At 43.4% G+C, this 17,749-nt stretch overlaps 1 protein-coding gene across 4 annotated transcripts in view; it reads left to right on the forward strand.

Moving 5' to 3' along the window:
• Window positions 1-17,749, forward strand: part of MYO1E (myosin IE) — a 238,807-nt gene that overhangs the window by 157,795 nt on the left and 63,263 nt on the right. For 2 of the 4 annotated variants that reach the window (XR_003534996.1, XM_027688410.1), the window contains exon 1: window positions 3,799-3,837. The exons of 1 other annotated variant lie outside the window; for it this stretch is intronic. Coding sequence is in view for 2 of the 3 variants with exons in the window: in XM_027688410.1 (XP_027544211.1) it covers window positions 3,814-3,837 (24 nt within the window). In the remaining variant the exon portion in view is untranslated. Of the gene's footprint in view, window positions 1-2,096; window positions 2,190-3,798; window positions 3,838-17,749 lie in introns of those variants that run through there. One more of the 4 variants, XM_027688411.1, reaches the window with a different exon arrangement.

Genomic DNA, 17,749 nt, shown 5'->3' on the forward strand with positions numbered 1-17,749 from the left:
ATTTTCTAGTCCATCTAGAGCAGATGGACCCAGCAGCAGACATCAATGGCAGTGAACTCAGGAGGCTTTCTCCATTAGCCTGCCAGTGGGAATGCACTGGTGAACTATTCTTCCACAACCTTGTTTCTCTTCTTTTTTCATAACTCATTATAAAGATGTTTGTATGTATGTAAACACACATACTTACAAATATACATGTCTTAAGAAAATTAACCTATACATTAAAAAAGACCGACATCCAAAGCAAACAGGAAAACCTACAAAATCTGTATCCATTCTCTCTTTTGTCAGCCCAGCATCCATATGCTCTCTGGATTCTTGCAGGGTTTTTTTCACTGCTTTTTATCACAGTCTCATAATTTTATGTAACATTTCCATGTTCAAAAGAAATAATAGGAAAATTATTTTTGTCCTATTTCCATGAAACTGCTATTACCTTCTGTTGAGAATGAAAGTGTGAAACTCATCTCCTGTGAGGTTCTGTGCACTTTCAGCATTATCAGATATATTTTTGCTTAATAGCTATTGCAGCTCATATTTACCACCCAGCTATTTTCTCAATGAAAGTATTTCCTACCTCTCATACCAATGTCAGCTAACATCCAAGCAATCCACTATGGAAATCCCAAGCTTCGCATGATCAGTAATCATACAGTCTAAACCCAGCTGAGCTGAGGAAATGTTTTGTTTATTCTTCAAAACCAAGGATGAAACATGCCCAAAGGGCTGTTGTGTTTCATCCAAACCATCAAAGTCTGTGGGACACCAGAGGGGGCCAGATAAATAGTTGAAGTTTAGTCCCATTTCCAGACTGTGTGCACCAGGGTGGTTTGAGCCATGTTTGATGTCTGCAAACCATCAGAGTTATCCTGCAGCCAGATCCGTGAGGACAAAGCCATCTACCTGTGTGAGTGGCACTGTATGAGTGGCACTGTCCTTCATCTGTGCTGGCAGGTCTGGCTGCAGAACCAGCACCTGCCTTGGAGCAGCTGGAGCAGGGCTTTCCTCCAAAAAGTCGGAAGTGAATCCATTTATGCCTAAATCTCTAAATTAGTGTGGAAGCAAGTCTTTATTTTGTATATAAAAACAAACAATGAAAATTGAAAACATATATGCTGTATAAACTATTCCCTATTTTTTCCAAAAACTGCACTTCTTTTTAATCAGAAATAAACTAAATCCCAGTACTGTGCATTGATGAAAACCAGGAACTGTACTTATTGGGAGCGCTTTTCAAGGTGGTTTGGAAGCAGTATCAACATATGACTCGTGGTCTGGCTGTTGTTATGATTGTTACATTACGTTGTTTCCATTTTATTTCTATTCTGGCTTAGAAGTGGGGTTAGAAATCCATTAGAGCCAACAGCAGGGCTTCAATCCTCAGGAGAAGCGTTGAACAGGATTCCAGTCCTCGACCGTGCGTGGGTTTACTGGTTTGATCCCTTAGGAAAGCGCAGTCCCTGGAAGTTGCACTGGTTGTGTCCCAGTCAGAACGACCCGATCAGCGCGGAGCAGACGCCGGCTGCCTGCGGGCACCTGGGCTGTTTGGTGCCCGTGAGGTGCCCGTGGGACTCGCTTCAGCATCCACTCGGTGACAAGACGCTTCGTACTTTCCATTGTTTCCAGGGATTAGCGGCACCTGAGCTCTGCGGGTCCGTGGGCGGAGGGCAGAGCGCAGCACACGCGCCGGGGCGCGGCCGAGACTGTTCGCTCAAAGCACACACGGGATGGCACACACGGAGTGTTGGCACTGGGAGGGACCCACCAGGATCATGGAGTCCCACTCTTAGAATCACTGATCATCAAGGACCATCGACTCCAACACGTCCCACCCAGCAGTGCCGCCCCGGGTGCCCATCCCGGCTCGGGGCGCAGACCGGGAGCGCTCCAGGAGCAGCAGCCGCTCCAGGGCGCCGGGATTCCCTCCGGGAATGACGTCCCGGCTGCGCCGCGGCGAGTTCTCCATGTATGGACACATAATTGGACACGCTGCCATCCCGATCCCACGCCGCCTCCCGCCGCCCCGCTCCCGATCCCGCTCCCGCCCCGCCCTGGCTGGAGCTGCGCGCGCGGGGAGGGCGGAGCCGCTTCCCGCTCCCTCCCCTTCTCCCTCCCGTCCGTCCGTCCGTCCCGGGGCGCCGGCGTGTCTGGGCAGAGCCGCGGGCAGCAGCGCCGGAGGAGCCGCGATGGTGAGCGCGGGGCCGGGCCGATGCTGGGGCGATGCTGGGGCGGCGGCGGGAGCGCGGCCGGTTCGTTCCCCCCGCGGAGCCGGGAAGGGGCCGCGACAGCGCCCCGTGTCCCGCTCCCGGCCGGGGGGGTTGTGTAACCGCGCCGGCCTGCGGGGAGCGGGGCCGGGCCGGGCACTGCCCTCGGAGCCGGGTCGGTGCCTCAGCCGCGCCCCGAGCCCGCCCGTCCCGCCGCGGGGCGCGGGCAGGGCCGGCACCGCCTGCGGAGCACCAGCCGCGTCCCCAGCCCTCTCCCGCCGCTCGGGATGTAGCGAGGTTTCGGATGTTTGTGTCCTGAAGCAGGGGGGAATCCCTGGGACGGGAACGCGGCTGGTGGAACAACAGGTGACGCCTCTCCGGGTTGGAGGTCGCTCCCGGAGGGGGCTGTGCGGGGACACCCCGCCCGAGCCGCCGTGTCCTCCTCCCTGTGCTCGGGTACCGCTGTCACCTCGGCCCCGGGGGGAACACGCACGTGTGCGGCAGATGCGGCTCCCGGAGTGTCCCGGGAATTCCGGCACCGCCGGGGCTGTGCGCGGCCGGGGGGATAAGGGGATGCGATATCACTAAAACACATCACTGCCAGACTGAGGGAAAACCGAGGTTCGGCGGGTAAACCTGGTTTGTCTTTAGTAATTGCCTCCTGGTGATTGATAATGGCTTTCATCCTGAAGTAATCCAAGTCACGATTATGTCTACCTGTTACACAAGAACCTACAGTAAGTAGTGAAAAATCCGATGTGGTAATAAACTAGGCTAAATTCCGTAACTTTTAAATAAGTAATTTATTTAAAACTGTTCTAAATCAGCATATTAAAGATCTGAGAGTTAAGGTACTTAGAAAACTGTTGCAGTAAGCCTATTAAAGCTTAACTAAGGTTAAATTTTGAAAACTGACCAGCCTAGTCCTTGTGTATTCAGCTTCACCTCCAATACCTTTTCAAGGATGCCTCTCTTACTTGCAATTGCCTGTGCTTTGACTTCCTGAGGCAAGTACAGTTGTGCTCCACACAGGTGTAACCAGGTACAAGTCTTTGCTTTAAATGAAGCATCACAGAAGTTAGGAAGCTAAAATGTCTGTTTAAGTCTCAGCTCTTACAAAGCTGCTTTTGGTGAGGAGCTTTGAGTAAGGGACATGTGTTCCCTGGAATTGATTGTTTCACCAGGTGATTCAGATCAACACTTTAGCCATAACCTTTGCTTCTCAGTACTTGCTGGGTCACAGACACCTGTGGCACTTATGGACTCCCTGGGAGAGGTTGTGTCATTGCCCAGACTGCTGACATGTTACATGGGCTTGGAAGGCCTTGGTGCAGGTGATTCAGGGATGTCCACCTGTTACCATTAATACCTTAAGATCAGCCAGCTGATCTACTCCATTAATTGCTTTTTAATGAAAGGTTTCAGTCAAAGTACAGTTCTTGTCAATGCACATAAGTAATTGGTAATACAGTTGCGAGTTTTACTTTATCAAAATAAGAGAACTAGTTTCTTCCACAAGATACCCTTTTCAGGGAAGTGTTGAGACAGTTATGCTCCAGCTTTTAATTTGATACTGAAGTAGTCTTTCACTGTGAGATCTCAGGCTAATATGAATTGCATTTTTAGATTGTTGGTGAGTAATGAGTACAATGAAACCAGAAAAGATTGTTTTTAAAAGTACTGCTTTCACAAATAATTATGCTGAAACAATTGTTCAGAAGGTAGTATTTTGTAACTTAGCTGGCAGAAGAGTCGCCTGGCAGGACTTACAATGACTGCTGATGAACATGAATCATGCCACTAATATCCTGAAACTTTATACTCATTCTCTGTGCTGTATTAAAAAACTCACATTATTCCCCTTATTTTTGTCTTAACAATTTTGATGTCTGGAGGAAAAAAGAAGCAGAATGTTATGAGTGCTTTGTGCTCTCTAAATTAAGTCTTTTTCTGCTATATCTTCTCTGTAGACCTTAGAGTGACCTCTCCCTGCTCTGACAGGGTCCCCAGTGCAGGGTGCTGGGTTACCACTGACACCAGTGCTGTCCCCACTTTGCAGGCAGGCTGGGAGAGCAGAGTGGATAAAGGTGTCTCTGCTCTAAATGTGCCTCTTCTGGTCTCTCTGCCATGGTGCACTGCCCCACCCAGGTCAGCTGCCGAGACTGAACCTCTGTATGACTTAGCAATACGTGTGCTCTTTTTTGCTGGTTTATTTTTAATCCAGATGAGTATCTATATTGAGCTCACAGCGTAGTTTCAGGTGGAGATCTGCAGACATGAAGTTTCATGGCTGTACATGGCAATACAAGATGGGAATGAGCAACAGGGGGGCAAAAGTGCATTAAAGCTGACAGTTCTAAGGAACATCTGGCAACTGTTGAAATTTTCCTCTTGAAGTGCATCTATTTTGTTAACTTTGTGTTTCAATGCTATAAATTCAAAATAATAATTAAAAAAACCCTACCAGCCTCTTAACGGCTTAGCTGCAGCTCCTAAGACTTCAAAAATGGATGTTATGTGTCAAGTAGTCCCACTCCATTGAAGGACTCTATCCATTATACTTGGGAAACCTCTTGGCAAAAGCTGAAACTTGCTAAAAGTGAAATGTAAGGTCAACTGAACTTTATGCAATTTTTATGTTATAATGTGAGCTTGAACTTTCATCACGTCCTGGGATAGTTTATGGAGATACATTGGAGGATCCTGAGTTGGATAGAGAATCTGTCACAGAAATGATCTTGTCACATTGATGTGACAGTATGGTCTAGATTCATTTAAAATAGCTCTGTAGTCTTCAGGGAAAGATTGCTCCCCGGAGTACTGTCAGCTGGTTTTGGCCCTCTGAAGGATAAAACACTGAATGTCAATCTGCAAATACATATTTTCTAAGGCATAAACTGCTACTATACTTAGATAAAAAAAAGCCAACCACAAAACCAACTAAATGCAACAACAAGCCACCAGTGATCAACTTTGGGTGCTTTTGCATGATGTCTGTTCTAGAGTACTTCCACTGCAGTTTTGTACCAGTTGGTTGGGCAGAGTGAGAAGGGAAGGCTCCAAGAGAAAGCAGAATCAGCAATATCTGGATTAACTCACAAATTGTTGAGCAAGGCAGGGTTATCTAATTTACTTCCGTTGAAAAACCAAAGTGTTTCTATGTTGCCTTTAAGCAGCATTTCAGTGCTAAGCAATTTTCTGCTGCAGTCAGTATGAGCATTTTGTCTGGGCATACTTGGTGTCTTCCTGTTTCCACCTCTTCAACAAAGATGGAAAGTTGATTTTTAAAAAGGAACCTTTTTGTAGCAGTTCAACATAGCTTGACATCAGTAGAGGGCAGATATTTATAGCCCAGTCCAGCTAGATGCTGAGGATGTCTGGATTACATGTGGTGCCTCTGAAAGTCTGCAGAAATGAAAGACTGGATTAGCCTGAGAGGCCTTGTGCTGGCCTTTAGAATTTGGTCCTAAAATAGCTAAGGTGTGATGTGAACTGGGACCTTGTACTGTCTTAAGTCTTTTTTTTTTTTTTGCAAGAGAGTCCCAAGGAAGACAGTGATGCTTCTCTGTTGGAAGGGTCCTTTTCTGTCTGGTGCTGGAAACAGCAGCCTAAGCTCAAACCTTGCTCTCTGCCAAATGTGGAGTATTAGGGAGGGTAAGAGCATGTGCTTTGCATTATGTCTAGGGATGCATTAATGGAAAAATCTCCCAGCTATATGGTGTTTCTCTGTGTCTGATATATAAAATACAACAAAACACAGTAGCATGTTCAGTAGTAAAGGTGATTCATACTTGGTGTGTTTTGTTTAGGCTTGTGTTTGTGTGTGAGCTTGTCTTTGTTTCTTTCTAGTTTAGACCTTAGAATGATTTATGGATATATTGTGTAAGTTAGAACACTTTTTCAGAAGACACTAATGTATGCAGAATGTTACTCGAATGCAGTTGAACAGGTGACTGTGTATGTCTGTACATCTTAAGCATTTTTCTCATAATCTCTTGCCTTCCAGAAATGATTTTAGCTCTGTACAAAACTAGTTGTGAAGGAAATGGGTTGACATTGCTGTTAGTGGTTTAACTAAACTATTTGCAGCCACTTTTTCTTATCTTGAAGGGATAACTTGTGCCTGTCTCACTGCCTTGTTCTTAAGCATTGCTGCATATGCCCAATGGGGATGGTTAAAACAAGCTTTTTAGATCCTTTGTGATAGTGAGCACATGGAATGTCAAGCTTTTTCTGAGTTCTCAGTAAAGTCTGAGTAATGTCCTCATCTTGCTGTGGAAAGTATGTTACCTTGCTTAAAGCACTAAAAGTTGCACATCTCTTTCGAGGAGTCTTATTAACTCCTTTTGTAATAATTTAAATTAATTTTATTTCATAAATGCCAGTATATTCTCAGTTGTAGGAGTTAGTCTAAAAGTGACATCAATCTAAATGGTCATGCACTGCTCTATCCCAAGTTATATTAAAGGATAAAGGTTTTTCTGTTCCTAATTTCAGCATAAGGAATTTGAAATGCCTGTGTTGGGATTTGTCTTCTAATGTAGTATGCATGTTTATATTGATAATACTGATGTATAGCTAGATAACATGTAAATAAACATCTTCAGAGCTACAGGGGAATCCTTTATATTGGTAAAACCTCACTTAGTTGCTGCATCTGATGAAGAAGGGAGCAAAAAGATAAGAGGTGATCTTTCCTCCAGGTCTCCTAGCTCTGACACTTACAATGCCAAGGACCCTGGGTGATGCTGGCAGTGAGCTTTCTGAAGTTCTGAACAGTTCTGACATGATCATTGTAGTTCTGCTGATGGAGACCAGTCTGGGATTGGCCTGTGCAAGTTGTCCTACTTTTGCTTACCCTTTGGTTCTGGGTGTTGCCACAATAAATGCTTGTAAATGACAAATTCATCTGCTTTCCTTTTCAGTTTCGTAAAGTACTCTTGTAACACAATACTTCAGTCTCCTTTTTTAGGAAGCTGCATTCTGGATCTAGAAGGTGTGTGGCTACTGGAAAGCACTAAGAGCTGTGTTAGAAAGGGATTTTGCACCTAATTGAAAGGGGGTTTGTTCTGGGAGTTAACAGTGCAAGACTAGAAGCAGTAAAATTGAAGCAGGTTTTGGAACTGGGAGGAGTCTGTGTGTGTATGTGTGTGTTACAGAAATAAGGATTTGGAAAATAGTTCAGTTCCTCTGCAAGCACAGAAATCACCAGGCGTAGGCTTTGGTAAGACAGGGCTGGCTTGCACTGCTGTTAACTCATGGAATGAAGCTGCTTTATTTATACTCTCACCTTGAATATAAGCAACAAAGGTTTACCTCAGCATAATAGGCTAAACCTCTCAGGGAAAATTATATAAAGGTTCTCTTGCCCATTTTCTCATCTGTAGGAGGTCATTCACTTCCTCACTACCTGTTGTCTGTCAAGGAGCTGTTCTGGTCGAAGCTGGTCGCTGGCACATCATTGGAATTCCTATTAACTCTGATGGAAGTGGTTTTTTTCCTGCCTGTGGATGGAGAAGTATTCCAGGTGTATGGGGTGCCTGCTAACTTGAAAATACTGTAGCCAAAGGACTCTTAGCTATGGTGTGTTGTTTGGCTTTTACTATTTCTACTGCATGGGTGTAGAAGTATCTGTAAACATTGGAGAAATACAGCAGAAGGTAAACAAGAATTTTTTCCCCGTCAGAATCGGATCTCTGACTCTGGGGTGCAGATGTTCATGGCACCTCGTTGTTAGGGCACCGTGCAGATGTTCGTGGCACCTCGTTGTTAGGGCACCGTTCATGGCACCTCGTTGTGAGGGCTCTTGTGCAGCCTCAGCCTCCTGGGGGAGCCTGGGTGTGAGGAGCTGTATTTTAGTCAGACCTTCCTGGGCTCAGTTCAGTCTTTCCCATCTCCTCCTCCCTTCCCTCACGTTCCTGAGATGCCAATCACTGTCCTGCCCAGGAAGTACGGCTGTCGCTCCTTTCCTGACTCATCCTCATTTTCTGGCTTTTCAATCTTCCCCCTACTGCTTTCCTCCCTCACCTCTTCAAAAATGTGAATACCCTCTGGGGAGCCCGGGTGTGCAGTCAAGTCCTGGCAGTGCATGGCATCCCATCTCTGCTTGACTAAGTCAATACTGTGCTAGGAAAAGGTGTCTTTAGTCTAAAGCTTTCCCACCCACTGAACCTTACAGGTTCTAATCTATTAAATATGCTTCATATAAGTGAAGGCTTTGGGGTTTGATGGCATCGTGTACAGCAGCAGGTACATATAACCTCGAGATTATTTGATGTAGGTAGCCTGGGAAGAAGGGTGTGGTCAAGGCTCTTTTTCCAAAGACATAGTGGCATTTAATGGATATGAAAACCACTTGTGAATTGGATTCATAAACTGTAAAATGTATCTCTAAAAAAAATTCTGAATTGAAGTTTTTTTACTTTAAACCAAAAATGCTTTTTTAAATATGTGAGAGCCGACAAGGAAAGCATTGTTGGCAATTGGAGCATGAGTCAGAGCTATCAGAAGTGATGCTTAATGGGAAGCCTACTTACAAGGTGCAAAGTGCAAAGAATTACCTGCTAACATTACTTGCTAAATTCAGCAACTAAATGTGAACTTGAAAGCTAAAGCCAGACATTAGCAGGTCTTGAACATCCTTTGGGATCAACACCATTCTGGAAGGGTCAAAAGGACTACAAAGTAGGTCTGATGCTCTGCTCTCCTGTCAGCTGGGTGATTTTTTTCAGCTGCCAGAAATGTTGGTGAAAGCCACTTCTGGCTGTCAGGGGAACAGTTCAATAGCTTTGGGATGGAGTGATGAGACATGTCTTTCTTTAGCCTCCTTCGTCAGAAAAAGGGGACATAAATTGTTTATGCAAAAGCACATGCTTCTAGAAGCTATTTTCATGCTTTCTTCAGCAATCTGAAGTCTAAATGAGAGGTTTTTGTTGGCATCCTTCAAACTGGACTGGCAATCTCATAGTGAGTCGCTGCACTTGTCCTTGTAACAGGAAATGTGGGGCTTTTTTTCCTTGCCAGCTCAGAACCACTCACTGAATCACTGTCATCAGCTGAGCCTGAGTTTGTAACCACTTCTCGGTCAGCCTGGTCTAATTTAAGTGTTGAAGTCATACCCAAGTCTGAACAGTGCCGCCTGATACCCTTTATAAAACAAAGGAAATGTTTTCAACACACAGAAAGATTTAAAGTCTTTCTTGCTTGTGTCTTATGAAATATGCTGTCTGATGTTTGATCTCGCACCTAGGACAGTCTTCTGCTTTCAGTCTGACATTCCACAGTATTTGTGGGGCTTTGAATTCTAGGCAGCTTACCAGTGCTGTTATCTTCTGCAGTGATTGATGTCTTTTCCTGTGCTTTGAGTTGGATGTTGCTAATAGCAGAAATACAGAAAGATGGAAGCTGGGACCTCTTGTCAGTGATGTGTTTGCAGTGCCAAGCGGTAGTCAAGAGCTTGTCTCATCTTGTTTTGTTTTGGTTTTTTTTTTTTTACTGCCTTGAAGGATACAAGTCTGCACAAACGCCTAAGAGCTTCCAAATTTGCTTTTGCAATAACTTTTAACCCTGTGTTATTCCCAGCTTCATGAAGTTGGGTACAAAGTGTATTGGAATTTCTTTTAACAAATGCTGCCAACACATTTGAAGTCCTTGGGGTTGTGACCCCTGTACACTCTGACAGCTCATTTGGTGTGAGCTACTGCTCTGAGGAGTTAGTAGGGAGATTCCAAGGACCAAAGTTTACCTAGATATTTAAAATTGTGGTTCTTCTGGCACATACTAGCATGTACACCTCCTGATCACCTGGGGTTTGGACTATCTTATTGCAGATGTGTTGGTATAAGAACTGGAAAATACTTCATTTGCTAAGTGGAAGCAGTGCTCTTAAAGCATATTGAAAGAGTACTTTCACTAAACCTAATCTTCAAGGCCATTTCATGGGACTCAAAAGCAAGTGCATGCTTTTGAGTTTTGTTTTTTTTTTCTTTCAGTGTTTGAGAAGTGTTTTATTTGCTTGTTTATCAGTCACAAAAGAATTTGTTTTCCTGTACTGGTTGGTCCCCAACTGTATTCAGTACATACCTCAAGAGAGGGAAATGTGCAAACGTATTTAAACAGTAGTTGAAAAGTCATACTTATGCCACAGATATACTTACATTAAATGGGGAATTTAAAATTTGTTGAGATTCATTTCAGAAGGGATATAAAGCTACATAACCACCCTTTCTTGCTTTCAGAGTGCAGAGGTATTAGCTGTCTACATAGTCTGAATCAGTAATAAATTCTATACTATCTTCTGGTAAGGCCTATGAAACATGGATTTTGTGTAATTATTTCTGCTATCTAAATATAGATCATGTTTTTTAAGGAATTAATGATAGGATGCAAACATCTGTGAAAAAATAATTAGTCACAGGAATCCATTGTTACATTAGACCCTTGGATCATAGTTAGTTCTCTATTTTTTTGTTGATTCTTGATAGTACAGTTTTTATGAAAGACAGTTAAACTGACACACTACTTCTGTCAGGAAACTTTTGATATCTTTCCTACCACAATTTGATTTAAACATTTGGATACTATGAAAACTGGTGTATTACAAAGCATGATTTTGTCACATATAGCTTCTGTACCACATATAATATCCTGCTGTTGCATGCAAACTTGATTAGTTTCTGAATTGCCTTAATCAATGAAAACAAATATTTTACTGCACCAATAAAAATATAGTAGTTCCTCTAATAACAGAAATACTTCAGCTAGGTTTTTTTATCCATGTAAAAACTGTGCCTTATGCACAGTCGTGTTTCCACAACTTGATGCTGTGTTGTTGGTAGCCTCCAAAGCTTTTTTCAGTGCTTCCCCTCAAATTTAAGTATACCCTGGGAACTGCTATATTGGTTAGTAATTGCTACATTCAGCAAACCAAAGATTCCTACAAAAAACATTCTGGGCTTTGCAGTGGAAAAGCAAAAATAGCTTCTCAGAGTAGGGCAACTTGGATGTTTTCAGTTTTTGAGGGGATCCTGGCTGGGTTTTGTGTAACCTGCAAGACTTGAGTGGACTGGAGTAAGGTGCCTTTTTGGGATTGGTTTGCCCTGGCAGAGAGGGAAGCATAGGCTTGCTGTGACAGGGGAGCAGCATAAACCTGCTGGGAAATCTGTTGCAAAGCAGCTAAAAATGCATCAATCCATCCTGAGCTGTACCCAACCTGTCAGCCATTCCTTGCTCTGCTGTGGCTGTTTGCTCTGCAAAGCATCTCTTCCTGCTTTTTCCTCGTGTGGCTGGGAATTCCTGATGGCAGATGTCTGAAGGCCACATTTGCTGGTTGCACTAGTGAGGGGTGGCATCAGCACACAGGGCTTGTGTGGGGAGGGACATCTTCCTTCCAGCTGAGTGATGGGACTCAGCAGCTCCTTGGGGTGTGTTCAGTGTTCTGTACTTACTGATGGTTGAGGGCAAAGTCCCTGCAGGAACAGTGTTCCAAGGCCCATGCTGTTGGATGATTGTAGCTTAGAGGAATAGATTGCCAGCAAATAGACTTTGCCCTTGAAGTTGGAGTAATTTCTACAGATTGTGCTGTTTTGTTGTGGTTTTTTAAGAAGAATTGGGCTTGACGTGGGGGGAAAAAGTGAACTGGGATGTTTTGTTACAGATGGAGATCCTGTTATGGCACTGTGTATGCCTGGGGAGGTCTGATTTGAGGTTTGACCTTAAAAGATCAAAAACTTGAGCTCCATTTAAAGCAGAGTTGGGAGTGGGGAGAATGACTTCATTGTAGGAGAGGCCACTGCTTTTGCTGTTTTACTTGTTTTTTGTCTCAGCATTGAGTTGCAACCACGGAGTTGGAGGCAGAAGCCATTTTCAGATGAGAAAGAAGACAGGGATAGGTCTTGAGCAGAGCAAGTCAGATCAGAAATGTACCTACAGGTGAAGGAGGACTTGACAGTGCCTGAGTCCAGTATGTGAAACTTGAGATAAAGTTGAGTACCTGTTTCTGGCAGCTAAGCCTGGTTTCTTAAGCAACTTAAATATCTGTAACTGTCACTCTCCTCTCACGGCACTATGTAACATGTATCTATATGGCATTAAAGGACTGGATCTGCTGTATTGGAGAAAATAAGAATTTGCCCAGTTTGATACCTGCTTTAAATAGCAAATCATATGTGGTTAACAAAACTTACATTTTAATACAGCTGAAATGGGTTCTGTTGTGGTTTAAAAGAAGTGTATACAGTAATGGAGATTAATCTCCTAGCTTGAAGCTGCCTACAAACACACAGAATATGGGTTCTCTGCAGGACTTACTCCAGTCTCCACTGACTTTGACCTCGGTGTCAGGAGTATGTAATGAAGTGTGTGAGCCTCTTGAGGGGCTACAGAGTGGTTGAACTTCAGTAGCACATAGAGAATGGATCATTTCACACAGATAGTATTACTGTTAACTGACAGTTTTAATATTGAAAGGAGTACGTGGTTTCCCAGTTCTTAGTACCCAGCTGACTGCTCCAGAAGCCTTAACACTGTTCCCATGAGTACTGTTTGCTAAAGCTTGTCTGGTGGTAAATAGGAATTCTGGTTCCAGGGCTCTTAATGCTTGAAATACCAGCACACCCAGTCCACAGAGACCTGATCTCAATATGCAGAAATAAGTTCATGACCAGCAGTGGTTTCTTCCTGTCGTTTATTTTGTTTTTATTCTTGGTTCGTTCTAGGAACACTTGAGAGGAAACAGGAGAGCAGTGGCTACTTATTCCCATATTTGGTATTGTTCTAGACAAAATGAACATCCTTCACTAAAGGAGAGGGGTAATACAGTGTTTCTGGGCAATCTGACCTACCTCCAGCCATGGCTTAATCATGGCAGAGTCACCCTGGGTCCATTTTCTGTGCAGCTGTGCCCAGTGCAGTTTTCTGCATGGAGCCACAGTGATGCTGAGCAGGTCAGCAGCACCAAAGGGCTGCATTAACGTAGGAGGGACTGAATCTTCACAATACTAAAAGCCTGTCTTTACAGTTACAAATCCTTGTTCTCAGATGGAGCTTCCATTGGTCTGCACGTTAGTAGTGGTGTATTTTAAATGATAAAAAGAGTTGGAATTAGTGGAGGTTACTAAGTACATGTAGTGAAATGAACACTCAGTCTTTAGTGGAAGAGGAAAGAATATTTAGAACATCAACTCAGTTGTACCTCTTGCTCTATGATTTTTGTCCTGAGACCTGTACTTGTAAGGGTTCGTGTCTTCTGTACTTCAGTACAGATTTGGGGGTGAGGAGGGAACCCTAAGCCTAAAATCCGTTTTGTTAAATGGTCACTAATAAGGCTAACCTATACAGTAATAAATACAATGTATTTCAGAAAAGCATTGGAATCACTAGAAATGCAGTCCCTACTTCCTGCTGGAATAGCTGCCTTACCTGCTTCCATGCAACTCACCAGGAAAAAGATAAACTAATGGCAGATTTTGATCTTTAGTTTAGAAGTCCTGAGCTCGACATTTTCCTTTCAAGTATTGCAATGTGTACTTAGACTAAATAAATGCAGCTGCATGTCAGACTGCCTAAAATTAAGCTATTATGGATACAGTCTTGACAGAACTAAAAACTTCCAGTTCTGGATAAGAAAGGAATGTCTGAAATCCACCCAGAAGAGCAGAACACAATGCACAACTTTAAATCCCTGTTTCAGTGCCATAGGATAAATTTATAGACTTAACTTTTTTTTTCTAGTCCTGAGTGTTTCTTTTGGGAAAGGAATTTGAGAGCTGTTTATTCTGAAAACAGTGTTAGTGGTGTGAAAGATGACAAGTGCTGAAGCAAGTATATTTGGGCTGCACTGGCAGTACAACCTGTACCCTTAATGTATAGGCAGGTACTTCAGAAACCTTTTGCCATCACTGAGGGTTTTCTGAAGGTAGTAGTTTGGATGTAATGGAGAAGCATGTCGTTACCACAATTAATGAATTAGTCATGAGGAGCTGTTTAGTGTGACACACCTCGAGAGTGTTCACCCACTGAAATCAGGTTTTCTTTTGTTCAGATAATTTCCTAATGATACAGCAGGCTGAGGTGTTCTTGCACCTGAGGCCATTAGGTAACTTTTTCACTTGGCTTGTCCCATACATGGGGCTGTTCTCAGACCAGAATACATTGACAATTAAACACTCAGCATGCTTACCCTGCCGCTGTCTGGAGGGGGGTTTCTTTGTGGCTGAGTGTGGCTGGAGTCCAGCCTGGGACTGGGAGGGACAAAGCAAAGGGAATTGCTCCAGCAGTTTGATTGTAACCCACCCACTGCGGGTTGTACTGGGCCCCTGATACTCAAGAATGGTTAAATAGCTCATAACTTAGTACAGGGGGAAAGAGACTTCAGTCACAAATATGAGCAGTAACTTTCTACTGTTCTAGAAGCACTTAAGGCTCTGGGGAGTTCTTCCTAGTCTGCACTTGAAATGTGTAGGTGGAGAGTCGGTGATTGTGATGATAACTCCCTGTTGTGAGGCAGCTATGCTCACGAATTTTACAGCTGAAGCAGACAGTGTATTATTGGAAGACTATCCATTTTTATTTCAGATTATTTTACCTGATGTTATTTTAGCGGTATCTGATTATTTTACAATCAGATCTTAAAGTCAGAAGTCGGGATTGCTGTGGCAGGTTTTTAATTTATTTGTTGGGTTTTGTTTGTTGTTTTTTTCCTCAGGGCTCTGCAAGTATTTTGTCATTCTGCTCTTTACAGGTGTGGAGTAGTAGATTAACTATAAAATACTAATCCTGTTGCTGTTTGCTCATTGAGACTGCAGGTGTACAAACAGGAAAAGAAAAAACAAAGGGGAAGTTAATATTATCTGATTGCCAAAACAAAGAAGCACCAATTTAGTAGCTAAAATTATGTTCAAGCTGGTAACAGGATACAGTGAACAATGAAGCTACATTCTGTAGCTAATTGTGTCCTTTTAGGGCTTGTTTTGCAATTATACTTGACCAATTAAAACTCTTGAGGGGAGTAGAAATCTACCTCATTTAAATGAACCCACTTAATGTTTTTTATATTTTTTTTTGCATGATACCTCAGTGAGATGCCTAGTCCCTTGGTATTTTTGAAGACTTGGGAATATATTCAAGAACTAAAACTACGTAGTTTTTTTTAAAGGTGGTGTTTTAAGTCAGGACATTGCAAGTATTAGAATTGTCAGGTGGGAGGAGTACTTTTTTTGTTCCATACATTTGCTACTGTAGCTGTAATAAAACATACAGTTTTCCCCTTTATTCCTATTCCTGTCTTCCAGTCTCTGCTGCGACTGTTGAGAACCTCAGTGAAGTACCAAAGCTGTGCAGAGCCTTTGTGATCACCGTGGATGATGTTTTGTTCTTGTGCTATTTTAATAAGGACATACTGGGGTATATATCTAAGGGGCATGTTCCTAACACCTGCCATGGACTCTGTTGTGGAACCTAAATTATCTGCAGTGTGTGAGGAGGCTGGAACCCTCTGCTGGTTTGGACAGATGATATGTGCAAGCTACATTGTGCCCCCTGTGATGGGAGTATGACATGGTCCACAGTGGGCTGAGTGACAGATCCTACTTTCTCAAACGGGAACAAGAACAAGGGAAATGTATCTGAGCAGGAATGGTGAATGGTCTGGGGTGGCAAGATGGTGGGAGCTTTGTCTGATCCAGGCAAGCTGCTTCTGTTTGCAATGTCAAGTTCTGCTCTACCTTGGTAGTACTCTTTCTGGCTGTTTTATAAGCCTTCAATATTGCTGATGGAATTGCTTCAGCCTAACACCTTCTCTGAGTCTAACCTGGTATAGGAAACCTGTGCTGTCCTCCTTCCTGCTGATCCACCATGTGACTTTGAAATAATAGGCCTGACTCTGGTCTTACCTCTCATCTTCTGCCCTTGTCTTCCTGTCCTTCTACATCTTTACCTTTCAGTAAGCCTTCACAGAGGTCTGCTGTCTTCAGCTGCCAGTCCCAAAGGGCATGCTGCACTTTGTTACAGGCTTCCAGGGTCAGTCTGGGGCTTAGTCTCTTAAATAGCGTGTAATGTGGTGTCTAAGTTATGCTTTTAGAAGTAGTTCTAAACAGGCTTAACCTTGCTCAGGCAACAGTGTGTGTACACTGGATCATTTTTCTGGTCCTTTTTAAAGTGCAGATTTCCATGGCATTACACACTGAAGGGAAACCTGCAGTGAAACATGTTGTACAAAGGCAGAGAAGCTCTATTTTGTACTTTGCAATAAGGTCACGGAGATCAAAGTGGATGTACAGATGTTATTTGTACATTTGTAATTCATGAACCTGGTTATGTGAGTAAGTCATGTTATTGTTTCAATGCCTGTATATGATGTGACTTTAGGTTAAAACTCATTTTTTATCTTCCTTGGAGTCCTAACAGTTACTGCTGCGGAGTGTTGGAGAATTTTTAGAAGTGCAATAAAACATATACACAATTGGTGCATTAGCCCTAAATTGGCAAAACACCACTGAGGATAGATCCCTGGTAGGAATCCATGGAATAGCTGGTGTTAAATATTGCCTGTATACCACAGACCACAAGTGTGTTTTAGAAGACCCAAGAAAGCCTTTCTGTGATGCTGGCTGTTACTGGGTGGTTAAAAATGCAGAGCATTTTTTGAACCTGCTGTCAACACTACCCAGAAGCAATACTACAGCTGCTTTAGAACTGGACTCAACCCTTACATGAAAAATGTTCCATGACACCTTTATTCCCTCCAAATAGCAACAATCTCTTTGACATCTGATTTGCAAGGTGTTATCCCTTTTGATAGCCCTGCTGCTGCACCGGTGGGCAATTACTGACTCATCCATGACTAAATTACTGCTCTTCTCTCTTTAGGATTTGGGCATTACCTGATGCTCTCCCATGCAAGAGCTATGTAAATCAACCCTTGCTAAACATTGAGATTTGACAGGAGCAAACTGCAAAGCAAGATAGCTGCAGGCTCCTTACTGTGTTTCAGTGGAAACAAAATGATTCTGGCTGTCAGACATTGCACAAGGAGTATGCAGAAGCACATCTGCATATCTAATGGTTTGATTCTTTAATGCACAGATTTTAAGAGATGCTTCCATTAACTGGATGAGACATGCTAAGCTGCACCACATAGTTTTTTATACGGTTGTTCAGATTAACGTTTTGTAGGAGAAAGAAAAAGGCTCAGGCAGAGGGCTGGGATGGGAGAAGATCACATGCCTGATATGTGATGTATTTTTTCACTGTTGCTGCACTAGATGGTACATAGAGCTGTGCATATTCACAGGGAACCCTGCAGAAAACAAGCTTTTCTCAGTTACACCCTCAGGTTTTTTTGAAATCTAGTAATTAACTCTGGCTGTACGGACAGTCTGGGGAATGAAATGCTGGAAAGCAGTGCCAGGAAAGGGACCTTGGGGGATCCTGGTTGGTGGCCAGTTGGATATGAGTCAGGAGGGCCAACTGTGTCCGGGGGGCATCAGGCCCAGCATCCCAGCTGGGCGAGGGAGGGGATTGTCCTGCTCTGCTCTGACCTCACCTGG

This window comes from Neopelma chrysocephalum, unplaced genomic scaffold (assembly GCF_003984885.1).
Source record: "Neopelma chrysocephalum unplaced genomic scaffold, ASM398488v2 Primary Assembly neopelma1_75, whole genome shotgun sequence".
Lineage (NCBI taxonomy): Eukaryota > Metazoa > Chordata > Aves > Passeriformes > Pipridae > Neopelma > Neopelma chrysocephalum.